At 32.2% G+C, this 15952-nt stretch overlaps 1 protein-coding gene across 1 annotated transcript; it reads left to right on the forward strand.

The window, feature by feature from the left end:
* Window positions 1–1036: 1036 nt before the first annotated feature.
* Window positions 1037–14425, forward strand: LOC146527262 (uncharacterized). The gene is made up of 4 exons (XM_085206098.1): window positions 1037–1147; window positions 10407–10741; window positions 11497–11704; window positions 12095–14425. The coding sequence occupies exons 2-4, from the start codon at window positions 10437–10439 to the stop codon at window positions 12341–12343; spliced, it is 762 nt and encodes a 253-aa protein (XP_085062224.1). The 5' UTR covers window positions 1037–1147; window positions 10407–10436; the 3' UTR covers window positions 12344–14425.
* The last annotated feature ends 1527 nt before the right edge of the window (window positions 14426–15952 follow it).

The following is a 15952-nucleotide window of genomic DNA, read 5'->3' on the forward strand; positions in this document are numbered from 1 at the left end:
GAACGAAAAAATTAAAATATATTTCCTCGGATGAGGATCCAATTGGCTTCAATTTTCGAGTCCAATCCTTGACAATAGGTTATCACCAATAGATACCCTATTGTTGTAAATCGTTGTCTCCTTCTCCTCAAATTACTTTTCGCATCAAAGTGTTTTTCGCAATAAAGAATATTATATATATGACTTTTATCTAACATATTTATTTGATTAGTCGAATTAAAGAGTCGTTAAATTACTATTATCATAATATATTAAACGATTGTAGCGCAGTGGGTCACAGTAAACGCAACGGTTGTATATTCGATTCCTACTCGGGGGAATTACCTTTAAATTGTTTTCATTCCGCCCTCTAAACATACAATGTCTCGAAATTGGAAAAATCGTGGAGAATACCATTTACAAGTAAAATATCTTTTACCAGTTCTTTGCAAAGTACCATTAAAGAAAATTTGGGAACCACTTTTTCACAATAGGTGCCTAATTAGTAGGAGGTCTCTAAGTAGAAGAAAAATCTTAAATATTTTATTATGAATCAACATTGAATCAATAACAGGTTTGGCGCTAACGATTGTGAAATCGACTAGTTGACCCTTAAATGACTTGACTTGTATGGTCATTAAGACTTGCCTTCGCTGACGTAAGGACACTTGCACAAATTCATTAATACGAAAGTTAATTTTGTAGTCTTCAAAACATTTATATATATATATATATATATATTTACAAAAATCTATTTTTCTCCTAATATGGACCATATGAGTATACATATAAGAGAGACCGTCATGGCGCAGTGACACAAGCGGGTGACGGGTTTGATGAACGAGTCATTTAAAACGAAAGCGAAATTTCGAAAATGCCTCGAAATTTCGACGGGGAGTGGGGAACGGAGTGTCTTAACACTAGGTCCTCTGCCTATCCTCCTATATGCGGGATTCAGCGTGATGCTTGAAAAAAAAAAGTGAAAGGGGTTTTTAGCATGTGTAATATATACAAATATGAGTAGCGAAGTGTGGAATGGTATCGAGCTAACAGTTTTAGTTGGACCTCGAAGAGACGCGTACGCATATAAGTCACATGTCGTTAGTGATTTACCGTTTGTTGAATTGTCATATACCATCTTTGTTTTCTGCTTTTATAATTTTTATCTGTGAGTATCTTTTTTTAGTTTATTTTATATTTTTTGTATGTAAAAGATTTTATGATTCATATAAGAATTTCTTTATATTGTGAAAGTTAATTTATTTCCCTTAAGCATCCGCGAATTATACATTATAATGCAAATACCTAACGGCTGTGCGTACTAGAAATTTTATTTACATTGAATAATATTTAAGTTCATTTACATAATAAACTTTTAATTGTTTCGATTACACATAATATTGAGTATACATACGAGTATGTCTCAAAAATGGGGAGTGGGGAACAGTGTCTTAATTTTAAGCCTCTGGCTACACTGTTTCCGCTCATTTTAGACATTAAAATAATATAAAAATAAACATTTTCCCGAGAAGATCACCGTTAAAGATCTCACAACTGTATCATAACGTATTAAACTACACAATGTCAGTGTATTTTACGCTTAATCACGTATGATTTAGATAAGACCACCATTTTTTTTAATTTCACGCTTTTTCCCGCAAAGCAGGATAGTCAAAGAGAATTTAATGTTAGGACAACACTCATCACACATCACCCAGATGATAGATTTAATAATTGGAAAGAAATTAATCTACTGCCGCTACCTAGGTTTTATAGTACTTTTGACGGATTAATACAATAAATAATTACCTTTAAAATTTCAAATACATTACACATATATTTGTAATCTATATATATGTAGAAGCATCAGAAGGGGCCTCAAAGCGGTCTTGGCTGTTACTATTCATTTGTGGGCGTTGTATCAACAGAGATGTTTAAATAAAAGTCTCACTTATATTCCACAATGTCTTATTACTCGTTTACATAACAGTTTTACAATAAATCTCACAAGATTAGCAAAATTACAATAGATTAGGAGCCAATAGGTTAATTGGTGAACATCTCACGCCATAGCTGTCAACCAATGACGTCCGCTACTCCTCGTGGCTACACCTACTACCCTATTCGGGGTTACCCGCTCCATTTTAAATATTCTTCTAATATAATCCATTACATAAATCAATTAAAATCGAAATGTAATAATTGCGAAATTATAATTAAAACTAATATATAGCAGCGCGCCGTCACGGCCGTCCTGCATCGTCACACGTCCTCGTGTGCATAGGTTCAATCTGTGAACAATAAACATAGTGCTTTGCAATACGTCCCGTTCGGTCTTCCTGACCACACAATATATCCCCTTAGTGGATGTAACAGTGAACTCATAGTGATTACAATTTTATAAGTGTATTACAAATACTACGAAATGTTTCGTATAAGGCAAACATAGCAATCTTACAAATGTCACATCCGTTAGTCAATACCACATAGGCTAACAGTCACACAGACAAGTCATTGCCACAACGGTTAGTAATTGCCACATAGGCTACTTTTTGCCACACAGGCCAGCCATTGCCACACAGGCTAGTACTTGCCACACAGGCCAGCTGCTGCCACACAGGCCAGCTGCTGCCACACAGGCCAGCTGCTACCACACAGGCTACTCGTCGCCACACAGGCTACTCGTTGCCACACAGGCCACTCGTCGCCACACAGGCCACTCGTCGCCACACAGGCCACTCGTCGCCACACAGGCCACTCGTCGCCACACAGGCCACTCGTCGCCACACAGGCCACTCGTCGCCACACAGGCCACTCGTCGCCACACAGGCTACTCGTCGCCACACAGGCCACTCGTCGCCACACAGGCTAGTCATTGCCACAAGGGCTAGTCGTTGCCACAAAGGCTAGTCGTTGCCCCAAAGTCTAGTCGTTGCCACAAGGGCTAGTCGTTGCCACAAAGGCTAGTTTTTTTTTTTTTGTTTTTTTTTTTTTTTGTTTGTTTTGTTTGTCTTAGCTTTGTTTGTTTGTCTTATCCACACAGGCTACTACAGGGTAAAAGGGGTATGTAATTATTTAACATGGCCGTCATCGGCCCATTCTGACTTTATTTTGTTGCTTGCAATCTCCCGCACTACTACGTGCTACTAGAATTGAAAGCCAATTACTACGGGCTTACGGGCTCTTTTAAGAATCTTTAAAATTTTGGGTCAAGCTTGGTCTGGTTACAGCACATAATCATCTACTTAATTCTTTAACTTTGCTTTACGTTTATCAAACTAAACCTTCTCAGAAGAAGAATTAGTTTCTTTTCTCGTGTCGATTGCTCGATAATAAGATTCAAATTAAATTCATCCGTGGTTAATTACATTAAGTTTAGAGGCATAGAAACCTTTACTACTAACAATTCTAAAGGACTCGCTCTGGTTATCCTACTCATAATAGCTGCGCTAATGGCTAGCTGATTGTCAGGTAGTGCATCTTGCCATGACTTATTATTATCTATCTCGACAGAGCTGACTTTATTAAAGAGCATTCGGCAACAGAACCAAAACAAAATGAAAACTTCTCACCAGATTCATCTAAGAACCATAGCTAGTTGAATGGAGCAAACATTCACCCATCGTTCAACCCGTTCATCGCTTGCCTCGGTATCCATACTGGAGCAGCGCAGTGCGATGTGGCTGCATTCACCACACGTGAAGCAAGTTGGAGTAATCACCTTCATATGCACACCAACTTACTTAGACTGTAGAGATGAGGTAGTATCTGAAAACTCACAACGTAAATAAGAAATTGCTATTACAACCACTATTGCCACAACAATCACTGAGTACGTGACCCTGCTTGTCACAGTTATAGCATCGCTGTGATGATTCTATTAGTGGCTTTTTCACTTCCATAGTCGGAGTAGTCTTCTCACTAATCGGATGTCCTCTTTTTCTTTGAAAGAGACTGAAGCGAGCATTTCATTCCCAAGGCGTGTTATCATTTATAACATCATTAATTTGGTAATAATCTTAGCTGGCAGCTATCCTGCATGACATTCAATAGACATTATTTTCATACATTTTTATCCTCTAAATATTTCTGAACAGTGTAATAAGCTGCGCCCGACATACGCAGATAAACACTCGTCTTCCCTTGGACCATCATTGTGTAATCGCCATAAATTGCAGCTGGAGTCTCAACAGTATCAAATCTAGCTAAGAACAGATATTTTAATTGTGGCCATTTAAATCCGGGAAAAATTAGATTGAGCAAATCAAGATGACGCCGATCCCTTGAGTACCTGAGCATTATAAAAGGCTTTTTCCCAGGTTCTCCTTTTACTAGTAAAACGGTGTCATCAGTAAAAGACACAATTTTTCAAAAGTTTATAGGTAAATTCAATATTAAAATAGTGTTGGTCCCAATATACTTCCCTGTGGAATGCCATATTTGATAGGAAGGTTTATACTGGTATTTTATTCTATTTTAGTGCATTGCATTCTATCCGTGAGATAGCTTTCGAATAGTTTGTGTTCGTTACCTCTCACACCAATTTCAAAGTCAGTTCTTTTTAACGAATTTATAATTATTACAACTTCAATTTCATCAGTATCAAATAAAACGAACGACGATTTAATGTTATCTATTTGTGGTTTTCCACTGATATTGGGAGACGTTTTTTTTATCTTCTCGGCAAGATTTCCACCAATGCTAACGTAATATTTATTAACTAAGTCAACTGAATCCTGCGAGAACTTGAGTTTCGCATTAAATCAGAAGCGATATTCTTATTGTCACGAATACTTAACTTATTTTTTAATACTTTCGATAATTTCTTATTTTTTGATTTTGCTCTCACAATCTCGGATTTGTCAAATTCTCTCTTAACTCTTTTTGTGTCTTGTTCATTGTAATTATCAAATCACTGCCAAAATAAGTTTTTCTTGTAAACATATGTCACACCAAGTGAGAACGTCGTGGTTTGCAGCATCAGAATTAAACTTTCGTTACATTATTTTTAAATGTCAGATACTAATGGCTCCCGTAAAATTTTGTTTCTGCATGTCAAAAATAGATTTTCAACTTCACATTTTTTTACAATTTTCACATCTTGTCAAATTTTAACACTTTGTCCTGTATTTTATTCCTTATTCGTTGCTGGTAATCCCACTTCTGATGTAGAAGCATCAGAAGGGGCCTCAAAGCGGTCTTGGCTGTTACTATTCATTTGTGGGCGTTGTATCTACAGAGATGTTTAAATAAAAGTCTCACTTATATTCCACAATGTCTTATTACTCGTTTACATAACAGTTTTACAATAAATCTCACAAGATTAGCAAAATTACAATAGATTAGGAGCCAATAGGTTAATTGGTGAACATCTCACGCCATAGCTGTCAACCAATGACGTCCGCTACTCCTCGTGGCTACACCTACTACCCTATTCGGGGTTACCCGCTCCATTTTAAATATTCTTCTAATATAATCCATTACATAAATCAATTAAAATCGAAATGTAATAATTGCGAAATTATAATTAAAACTAATACATAGCAGCGCGCCGTCATATATAAAAGGACTTGTCCTCACTGACTGAGGTAAGACGCACGCACAGCCGTAACTGCTGATGGTAGAAACGTGAAATTTGGACAGATGTTTGCTTTCGTAATCTGGACATCCACTAAGAAGGGACTTTGAAAAATTTTAACCCTAACGGGGTGAAATAGGGGTTGCAAGATTGTATGAAAAAGAATTTAAATCGGCACCGATTTTTATAAAATTTGAAATTTAGATTTTTAAAAGTATTTAATTGAATACGTATTTCATCGTTTTCTAGAATTCTCCCTCTAAGGGTGCAAATAAGGGGTTGAAAGTTTGTATAGATTTTTTTTAAATCGTCACCAATTTTTATAAAATTTGAAATTCAGACTCTTAAACGTATTTAATTGAACACATGTTTCATAGTTTTCTAGAATTCACCCCCTAAGGGTGCAAATAAGGGGTTGAAAGTTTGTATGGAAAAATCTTTAAATCGCCACCGATTTTTATAAAATTTGAAATTTCGACTCTTAAAAATATTTCATTGAACACATGTTTCATGGTTTATTAGAATTCACCCCTAAATAAGCTAGCGAAGCTGCGCGCGTCCGCTAGTTATAATAATAAAATAATTCTGCATATTGTTATGCAAGTGTACTAGAATTACACTTAGATAAGAGAATCTATAAAGTTGATGCATGAATAACATATAAATCAATTTTATCATTACATATCTTATTTAATGTTAGCCGTATTGTACATATACAACCATATACTATATAATAACTATAGAGAAAATAAACACATAATCCCGTGAAAAAATGATATAGATATCATTAATACAATATCATTATACTCGTATATCACAAATATGAACATTCCATAAGTAGAATTCCTAAATTAGGTCCGTATTAATAAATTACTCTTAAGTCTAAGATCGGTCTTGAGATGCCGTTTTCATTCATAAAAATATAATTTATAAAAGAACATGGCATCTCAAGATCGATCTAAGACTTGAGAGCGGTGTATAATATAATATGGGCTTTTTAGACTATCTATTTTTTTTAAGAAAAGTATTACCCAGCAAAAGGCACACACCATGTGTCCAAATACAGTGAAAAAGTACTAAAAACATATGTTTTAAGTAACATTGTGAATATTTGCATTGAATTCTCAATAAGCGTTCGTTTCGGTCTGTTTAATATATTTTTTTATGTTACTTGAGTTTCGCTTTCGCCAGAGCTCGTCTGAAATGTTAGTATCGTTTGCCAGTTATGCTAAACATGTTTCCCAATGGAAAACAAAATAAAAAATAACAATTTTGTTTATAAATTGTTCTTTCACACACAAATTTAAGATAATCGCTCTAATATAAGAGAAATGGATATAGGTTAGGCAGAGGAAACCTAGTGCTAAGATACTCCGTTCCTTATTTTCTGCCAAATTTTGGAGATTTTGCGTGCCTTTGCCTTGGTGCCAGAGCGAAGAAATTGAAATATTAATAAATAATAATTAATTTCCCCGAGTGGAGAATGAACCCAAAAACGTCGCTTCACGGCCTCAACCGAAGGGATAGCATTCAACATGATACATAAAACTATATTTTAGAAGCCATAAAATATGATGAAACCCTTCAGTACCTTCCTTTAAGCTTAAAGGAAGTGCACACCTGTGGCCAGACACCGGGACTGTTATATTGAACTTATTTGATTTTGCATAGAATAATAGTAATATAAAAAAGTAAATAAAAAAGTAATTTCTTGTTATTATTACATTTTTTTCTTAAGAGGCACTGACATAATTTATTACAATATGAAAAGCAATTCGGTAACGCAGGGACTGTAAGCAAGGCGGTTGTGAATTCGATGCCCATTCGGGGAAATTAATTATTTAATATTTTAATTTTCTAGCTCTATGTTACCACACAAATCGCGGCGTAGAGTTTCTCCGCTCAGTACGCAATATCTTGAGAATTCAGCGGAAAATGGGGAACGGGAATTTAACACTAGATTCCCTCTGCCAGGAAAGCAATTAAGATTAATTAATATACAAGTTACGTAATAAAACATGTTTTATCATAAAAATAATTTAATTTTTAGGCATCAGGGTTAAGTAAGAAAAACAAAATATTTTTAATAACGATAATATGTGTACAATTTATACGAAACCCCTTAGGGATTTTCTTAATACTGTATATGTATAGAAATAACGAAAAAAAGAACAAAATCGATACTAAAAGAAGAAATAAATAGATACTTTTTGTATTGCCATTTTTTTAGCGTCAATAAATATTGCATTAGGGTCTGAGACGAGGGTAGGACAACCTGCCCATATTGTCTGCAAAATTGAAATTAATAAATAACGTACTTATAAGTTTATAACTTTATTCTAAATAATATTTATTGTAACCAGATAAAAAAATATTTATTGCATTAGAAAATGGATGAAGTAGTCGTAGTCTCCAAAAATAATCAAATTATACAGGACCTAGTTTCCTTAGAGTACAGTAGAATAGGAACTGCCCATACCATACAATCACCATGATGCCCATCGCGTAACAAGTAAGAGTTTAAGGGATCCCTTGAAGGCGCCACAAACCACTATGCGAGTTCTTCTCAACCTAGCCGTAACAGCTGTCTGCCTTCTCCATAAAAAGGCAAGAACTAAATCAAGATAAAATATGATGAATAAAATATGAATTTTCCTTTCACCATATCAATAGCATAAATGTTTATTACCTATATAAGGTGCAGGATATGTATTAAGGCGTAAGTATCTACGACTTACATTCTTTTACTCATGTTTGTTTTAACGTAATCGTGATTTTTTTATAGTTTGCGCTTTCGGAACAGTTTTTAAAATATTTCTAGATAAATAATTTTAACTGTTTTAGGCCGTCGGTACAGCGTCTGACTGTAAACACCATGGGATGTAGGTTCGATTTCCACTCGGAATAATGATTTTTTTTTCATTTTTTTTTTCAATTTCATTCAACCCACAATCATCACGTGAAGAAAGAACGTATATATTAATTTACGGATATCTTAGTAGTATCGGTATAGTTTGTATTAAATAAATTTTAAAAGCTTTTTGTTATTTCAACAGTTAGTTAGGTATATAACGTGACATTCAGCTAGCAAATAAATTCTACTTAAAAATTCTACTAACGAGCACAACACCGCCTTTCCCCGAACAATGGTTTGTCCTACGAATACCTACATATTTAATATTACATTGAATTATACATACAAGACGTGTGTATTTTAAAAAATATATGACTTAGGGATTTTCAAAGATTTAGTACTCTTTTGTTAAGTTTAAAAAATATGTTATCGTTTATGTTATCCATGTAAAAGTATGATTTCATAGCTTAATTAATTTCAATTCATTATTTGTATATAACCGGATAGGCAGTGTCCTTAGCTTTAAGTCACTCAGTTCCCAACTTTTCACCCATTTTTTGGTTGGTTTGGTTGTTGAGTGATGGAACTCACGTTGCCTTGTTACCGGAGTGAGGAAAATATAGCATTACCCCCAAATGGGAAACCTATAACCGTCGCGATTACAGTCAGACGCCGCACCACGACAGCCCCGTTTAACTTATAATTAAGCCGCGCTTGAGGTTGTCCTTATATTAGATAACTTTCATGATAAAGCTATACCTACATACAATCCATCTTAACTTAAATGAATCTTCATATATATAATTATATAAATGGAGATGTTCCCGACTATATATGACGATATGACTGAGATATAGAAGCACGCACCGTAAATTGTCATCGATTTTTATAAAATTTCAAATGAAATTCAGACTCTTAAAAATATTTCATTGAATCGTGTTTCATAGTTTATTAGTAATTCACCCCCTAAACTGAAAATAATTTCATAAATATATTTTATAAATATTCGTATAGTTCAAGCAGGCGAAGCTTGAGTCTGTTGGTGTATTTATAAAATACAAGCCTGTTGGTCGACTGCATTGTACCTGCTAAATAAAAAATATTTTTCAATGATCCTAATATATTTATTTTTGATTTTTGGCATTTGTGTTCATATTAAGTTAGCGTGTAATATTATATAACGTAGAGTCTACAAAATTAAAATAAAAACCATAAAAAATAATATTTGTATGTTCAATATCACTTATATTTAAAACTAGCGGACCGCTCGCGGTTTCACCCATGTCAACTATGTTATTATTAATTTCTGTCTCCATGACTACGTCCTAGTGACGTCTATGCAAAATTTGAGACTCCTAGCATTTGTAGTAACGAAGTTTCATACAAACTTTCGACCCCAAAAACAACCCCTTATAAGTCGAATATTGCAAATTCCCGTCTTAGCGAGCATATCTATACATCCTATAAGTAACTCCTATGCAAAATTTGAGATTCCTAGCACTTGTAGTTTCTGAGATTTCGTGATGAGTGAGTGACCTTTCGATTTTATATATATAGATAATATAAAAGGAAATAAAAAAAAATATACTTTTATTTTCACACGTCGAAACTTAAAAATTTTAATTTCAAAGTAAGTTATACACTATCACTACATGTTTACCTATGAGATCATCAAAAGGTCAAAATCGTGTTGAGTACGTACAATGAACCGGCTCAACCAGGTATAGAAAAAAATATATATATTAAAATATTAATATCTGGCCTCTTATTCGAAGTACTTATTTAAATTTTCACGTGATGGTTGAAAGAACGATTACCGCGAATGACATTCAAAATATATTTTGCTTATACAATATACGGCGTTGGATTTCGTCAACAAACAAAGACTATAGATTAAGCAGGAACGGTAGAACTATGTGATGCATGGAATTTCAATTATTATATAATAATGATACTTTTTTTAATTACTTACTGATTGATATATTTATATTTTAGAATATCTAAATCAACAAATTTGCACCAGTAATGAAAAAAGTAGCTACTGGGTCCACTGCCAAGAGTGGAACTACACCAAAAACTGGAACGAGTCATATTGCAAAAAGTTCACCTAAGACAAGCCCTAGTCTTCCACCCGTGGGGAAGCTTCCGAATATTCCTTCAGTGTCTAAAAAAAGCTACGCGACGTCTTCATATAAACCTACAAATAAAAAATCTACTACTTTCGGTATAATATGGCTACCGACAAAGAAACGGAATAAACAGAAAGATTTAGCTTATAATTCCCACCGAAATGACCATTCGACGAGCAGAACGCCATCTATGTACAATTTGTGAGTACTTTTTCGTATATTTTACTGATGGCTGGCAGCACTAAAAATAATTTATTAATTTAATAAAAATGGAAAACAATATTGGAAAAATATAATATATTATGTACAAATAGTTTTTTTTTATTTAAATGCTCACTCGAGATTTCATTCCGCTTTTATAGTGCTGCCATTTCAAAAAAAGCATCTTAAAAATCAAGGTCACGTCTTGGTGGCAGCTTGAAAGCGATTAAACAATAAACATAAACTAAAAAAGAGGTAAAGGTAACATTGAAAAAGTTTCGGTTACAGAAATTTAAGTGGTTTCACAATTAATAAATTTTAAAATAATTAAATATATTAATTCATTTAGGGTGTCTGAATAAATTTACGTTCTGCTAAGTCATCAGTTTCAAACGTTTCTTTTAATATAACGACTGTCAATAAAAGTACACACAAACTTTTTTGTCAACTTTACCAAAATGCAAGAAAACGATTTTGAGACAATCATAAGCAAATGGCGACGACTCTCCACTGTAGAGCACACAGTAAAGAGAGTACAGCTAGCAAGGTGAATCGAATAACTGCAGTAATTTGAACACCTTGTACTTTACTGGCTATTGTTTACATTATTTTATGATCCCAGACACCTACGCGGCGAAATTTAATCTTTTGATAACTACTTCTATATTTTATTACTGTATTGTGTTCAGTTGGATACTTATTACTTGCTATATTTAAGTGTTCTTAAGTAAAATTATATTTTCTTTGTGTTGAAGCATGTCGGGGGATTCTAGCAAGCAGACATTTTTAAAGAAGAAAGACGATGAATCGAATTTAATATTGCCTGAACAAAGTGGGACAGCAACAGTTTCTGTTGGGGTTGGGACGGACGCAGTGGCTTCTGCTGAATTCCTTCCAGATAATGACAATAAAAATGCCACAGAAACACAAGATTTAATTAAATGTGAAACAGAAGACACAAAGGTAAAAAAATAATAATTTATTTTTAGTTATTTATTTAATTATTAAAGTAATCCTGGGGGAGTTATAATGGAAAATGTTTTCTGTCATTATTATAAGTATTGTGTTTCATTATCCTTTGTGGCACAACAGTACAGCATCCTTATATAACATGAGAATTGTGATTTCTGGTCCTAAACAGTGAAATGTATTGTTTTATTTTCTCCCTCTGATAACAAGGTTAAGCATAGTGAAGCAAGATAAGTTCCACTGTTATACATATGTCTAAAAATTGGAAGGTGTGTGGAGAAAAAAATGTCTAGACAATAGACTCCTATGACATACTAGACATACTATGAAGCTAAAAACAAACAAAATAAATATTTACAATTGATCTATACATTAACATTTCAGGAAGCTGCAGGTGACACAAACAATGATGACAAAATATCTGACAAAGATTATTTAGAAAATAATGAAACTATCATCAAAAATAAATTTGAAAAGAGTAAAATGGGTGACAATGTGGACAGTGTATTTTTAAGATCACCTCCACCTCACAAAACAAGATCTAACATCTCTACGCCTAACAATGAAGAAGAGCATTGTGGCATGAAATGCTTATACTGCTTGATACAATGCTGCGATTGTTCTATAATGTAAGACAATTATTTACATTCCGTATTTGTTAATTTATACTTGTTTTTTTGACAATAAGTTGCATTATTTCCATATATATATATATGATTAGAGGCCATTTGTAAAGTATGTCACGTGTTAAGTGAAATGCATGAAATATTTTCTAAATTTTGTGACATCACTTTTCAAAATATAATATCTAAATTTAAAATACAATTTTTGTGTAAATAGTTTCTGAACTACTACAGTTTAGAGATTATTTTTGTTGTTTTAAAAATATAATATACAATTGTTTTTAGACATTATAATAACAAAATAGTGTATTAATTCTAGATATGGCAATATGTGATGCGATGTCACACTACATAGGGTATCAAAAGGGTAAAATTTGTATGGCATAATTTATAAATGACTTCTAATGAGTATTGAACAAGAAATTTTGTGTTGATTTGTGTATTTTTTTAATACTAGTGATGTGCCAGTTCGTATGTAAAGGTCAGTTTTTTTTTTTCATTTGCTTATTTAATTTCTAAGCAATTTACAAATTACGGACCTTCGATTAAGGTCATTGAAATTTCCATATAATACTCTATAAAGTATTTCCTATTAATGTTACTGAAATATAAATATAGTAATTAAGATAGAATATATTTTATCAAGACATTGTGAATGAGTATTTAGATAAAATGGTATATTTTTTGAAAAATTTATTGAATTAATTGCTATAGCTTTCTATGTTATATGTAAAAATTTTTTCATAAAATTTTTGCAAGTTCTTGTCATAGTGATCTAAATTAATCAAAAAAAAGGATGAAAAACATTTGAATGTCATGATTAAATATAAAAAGTTGAAGTATTAATTAATTATTTCTGATACTAATATTCTTATATTTAGATTAAGTTGTTGAATATTATTGCGATGCTATTCGAAATTTCGATAATTTCGATAATCCATAATTTTCAAAATTATATTTTTGTGTGAAAAAGTAAAAAGTAATTGTAATATATTCGCAGGTTCGATATTGAATTTCCAAAAAAAAAAACATTTCTTAGCTCAAGCTAATTTATCAAAGTTATTACTTTATTGTTATTACAATTACAACAAAAAAATTGGACACTTTTTCTTAGTATTTAATACAGTGAAATCTGGTGGAGTGAGAATCATCTATTATTGACACCTCCAATTAATATGTATGTAACGACCAATGTAAAGGAGGTAATTATAATTTTAAACCTCATTTAACCAGATTTTACTATATATTATAATACTGAGCTAAAATATTATCTTGCAGCTATTTCTTGGCTTTAATTACTTTATATGTGCCAAATAATTATTTCTTACATTTTATTAATATAGAACTTAAACTTTTGATTGTTAATTATATTTGATACTCTTGTATGTCAAAACAGTATTTTTTTGTCTGAATGTGTATGAAGATAAAAGATTGAATTATTAACTACATTCCTATTATAACCTCATTTTTGTGATAAGAAGTATATATATTTTTATATTTTACATATTGATTAGTATTTAATATTAAGTTTGGAGGTGTTTACAAGATCTTATATAGATATTACTATAAAGTTGATTCAAAGAAAATATATAAATTGGTTGTTTTGAAATATTTTTGAAACAAAAAATTGATTTGTATTAATTTTCAACAATAATAATAGAATAAAAATTTTAAAATTGTATTATTTTACTTAAAGTAAGTTACACTTAAAGTAATAGTAAATTAAAAACCTCAAAAATGTTAGTAAAACTTGGTCTTATACAGTAAAACTACTATTAATATTATAAACTCTGAGGAATTGTCCAAGGTTCAATTCCGATTTGAGGCACAAAACATAGAATATGTATACAATATACAGAACAATTATGTTCTAGAATAAAACAAAAACAACTTGTTAGCTCCACAAAAGGTGCTTTGTTTTTGATTTCAAATACTTTGAAGATTTTATAATTTATACTATTTTTTCTATAATATAACTTTGAATGCCCAGTCTCCGTCCATATTGGGAGTCTGCTTAGAAATATTATAGTATTATATCATATTTTCAGATACATACAAATTTATTAATTATTAATAAACTTTTAAAATTATACGAATGACTTTTTTTTCATAAATGTTACACACTTATTTTTACACAACACACAAGTTATTTTTACAGCAGAAATAATCATTTGATAGTTTTTATGACTAGAGCAATGTTGGTTTTAAAAACCTTAAGATCAGTTATACATCTCATGTAGATGAAACGCGGCGTTAAGTTTCGCCAGTTTTCGCAGAAATTGTGGCTTAACAATTGATTATTTCCTCTGCTTAGCTAACTATGCAGAAAAAGCGTGAAGCTCCTATTTTTATTCACTAGGTATATCAATACAATCAATTGTATGAATCGCGCACAACCCTGAGATCGATCTTTTAATAATCTATGAATAAAAACGGCATTTTAAGATGGATCTGAGAGTTAACGGCGATTTATGATTTTATTTTTAACCTTCCCGCTGTAACCCTATATAGTAGGGTAGGTAGAGGGAACTTAGTGTTCAGACACTCAGCTCCCCACTTTCCTTTGCGTGTTGAGTGGCGGAACTCACCTTGGCACCCGGACACTATGGCTTCAATTTATAAATACGGGCCTAAATGTTCCCTATGATAGTTTAGTGATTACAATACAAACATAGGGTTGTACTTATAAGCCGCTCAACTATGAGATCGATCTTGAGATGTCGTTTTCTTTCATTAATAAAATTCTATGAATGAAAAAGGCTTCTCAATTTAGATTAGAGTTGAAAGCGGTTTATAAATACGGGTCATTGTATACTATTGTAAGTAAATATCAGAGGCCGTTGTTGCTTAGGTTGAGTGAGTCTAACCGTAAACACGGAGGTCGAGGGTTCGATCCTTAATCGCACAATCTTCCATTAAGCCACTTAAGATCTAAGGTGTCGGATTAGATGGTACGTGGGAAAATAGTACTTTAACAGTACGTTTCCTATCCCGTCGTAAGCTGGAAGTGTGAAAATAATTAAATAGTTTTGTAAATAAATAATTAAGATAAACAACTATGTAATAAAACAAAAAGCTTATTTTGAATTAATTTATTGGATATCATGATTATCTTATTACAACCGTGTGCAATCACATCATTAATAATCTATACTTATAATAAAACAGTAAAAATATTTTATCTGTACATTTAGTATTTTTCACTGAAATGGATAGAGGGACACTTAAAAAGAATAATAGAAAGCAAAAACCTTCTCTATCTGTATGTATGGTCACGCTAATCTCTGAAAGTACTAAACCGATTTACTTCAAACTTTCACCAATTGTTTGTTTTAACTCAACTTAACATCTAAAGTTTGTTTCATCAAAATCGGTTCATTTAAAAAAGCTATCGGCATTTGAATTAACTTAAGGCATGAGTTTGCCTGCAAATATAAAGCAATTCATATCTATACTTATACTTATAATAAATCTGTATTTGTTTGTTATATTTTTAACCAACTTTCAAAACAAGGAGGTTCTCAATTAAATATTTTCGATTCGATATTCAATTCATTTAATCGATAAACTATTTTGGATGCGATTTCGATATTGGATTATTCGATTCGATAGCTATTTT

Source organism: Heliconius melpomene, chromosome 21, assembly GCF_056956725.1.
Source record: "Heliconius melpomene rosina isolate 202511_hmr_F chromosome 21, ASM5695672v1, whole genome shotgun sequence".
In the NCBI taxonomy this organism is placed as follows: domain Eukaryota; kingdom Metazoa; phylum Arthropoda; class Insecta; order Lepidoptera; family Nymphalidae; genus Heliconius; species Heliconius melpomene.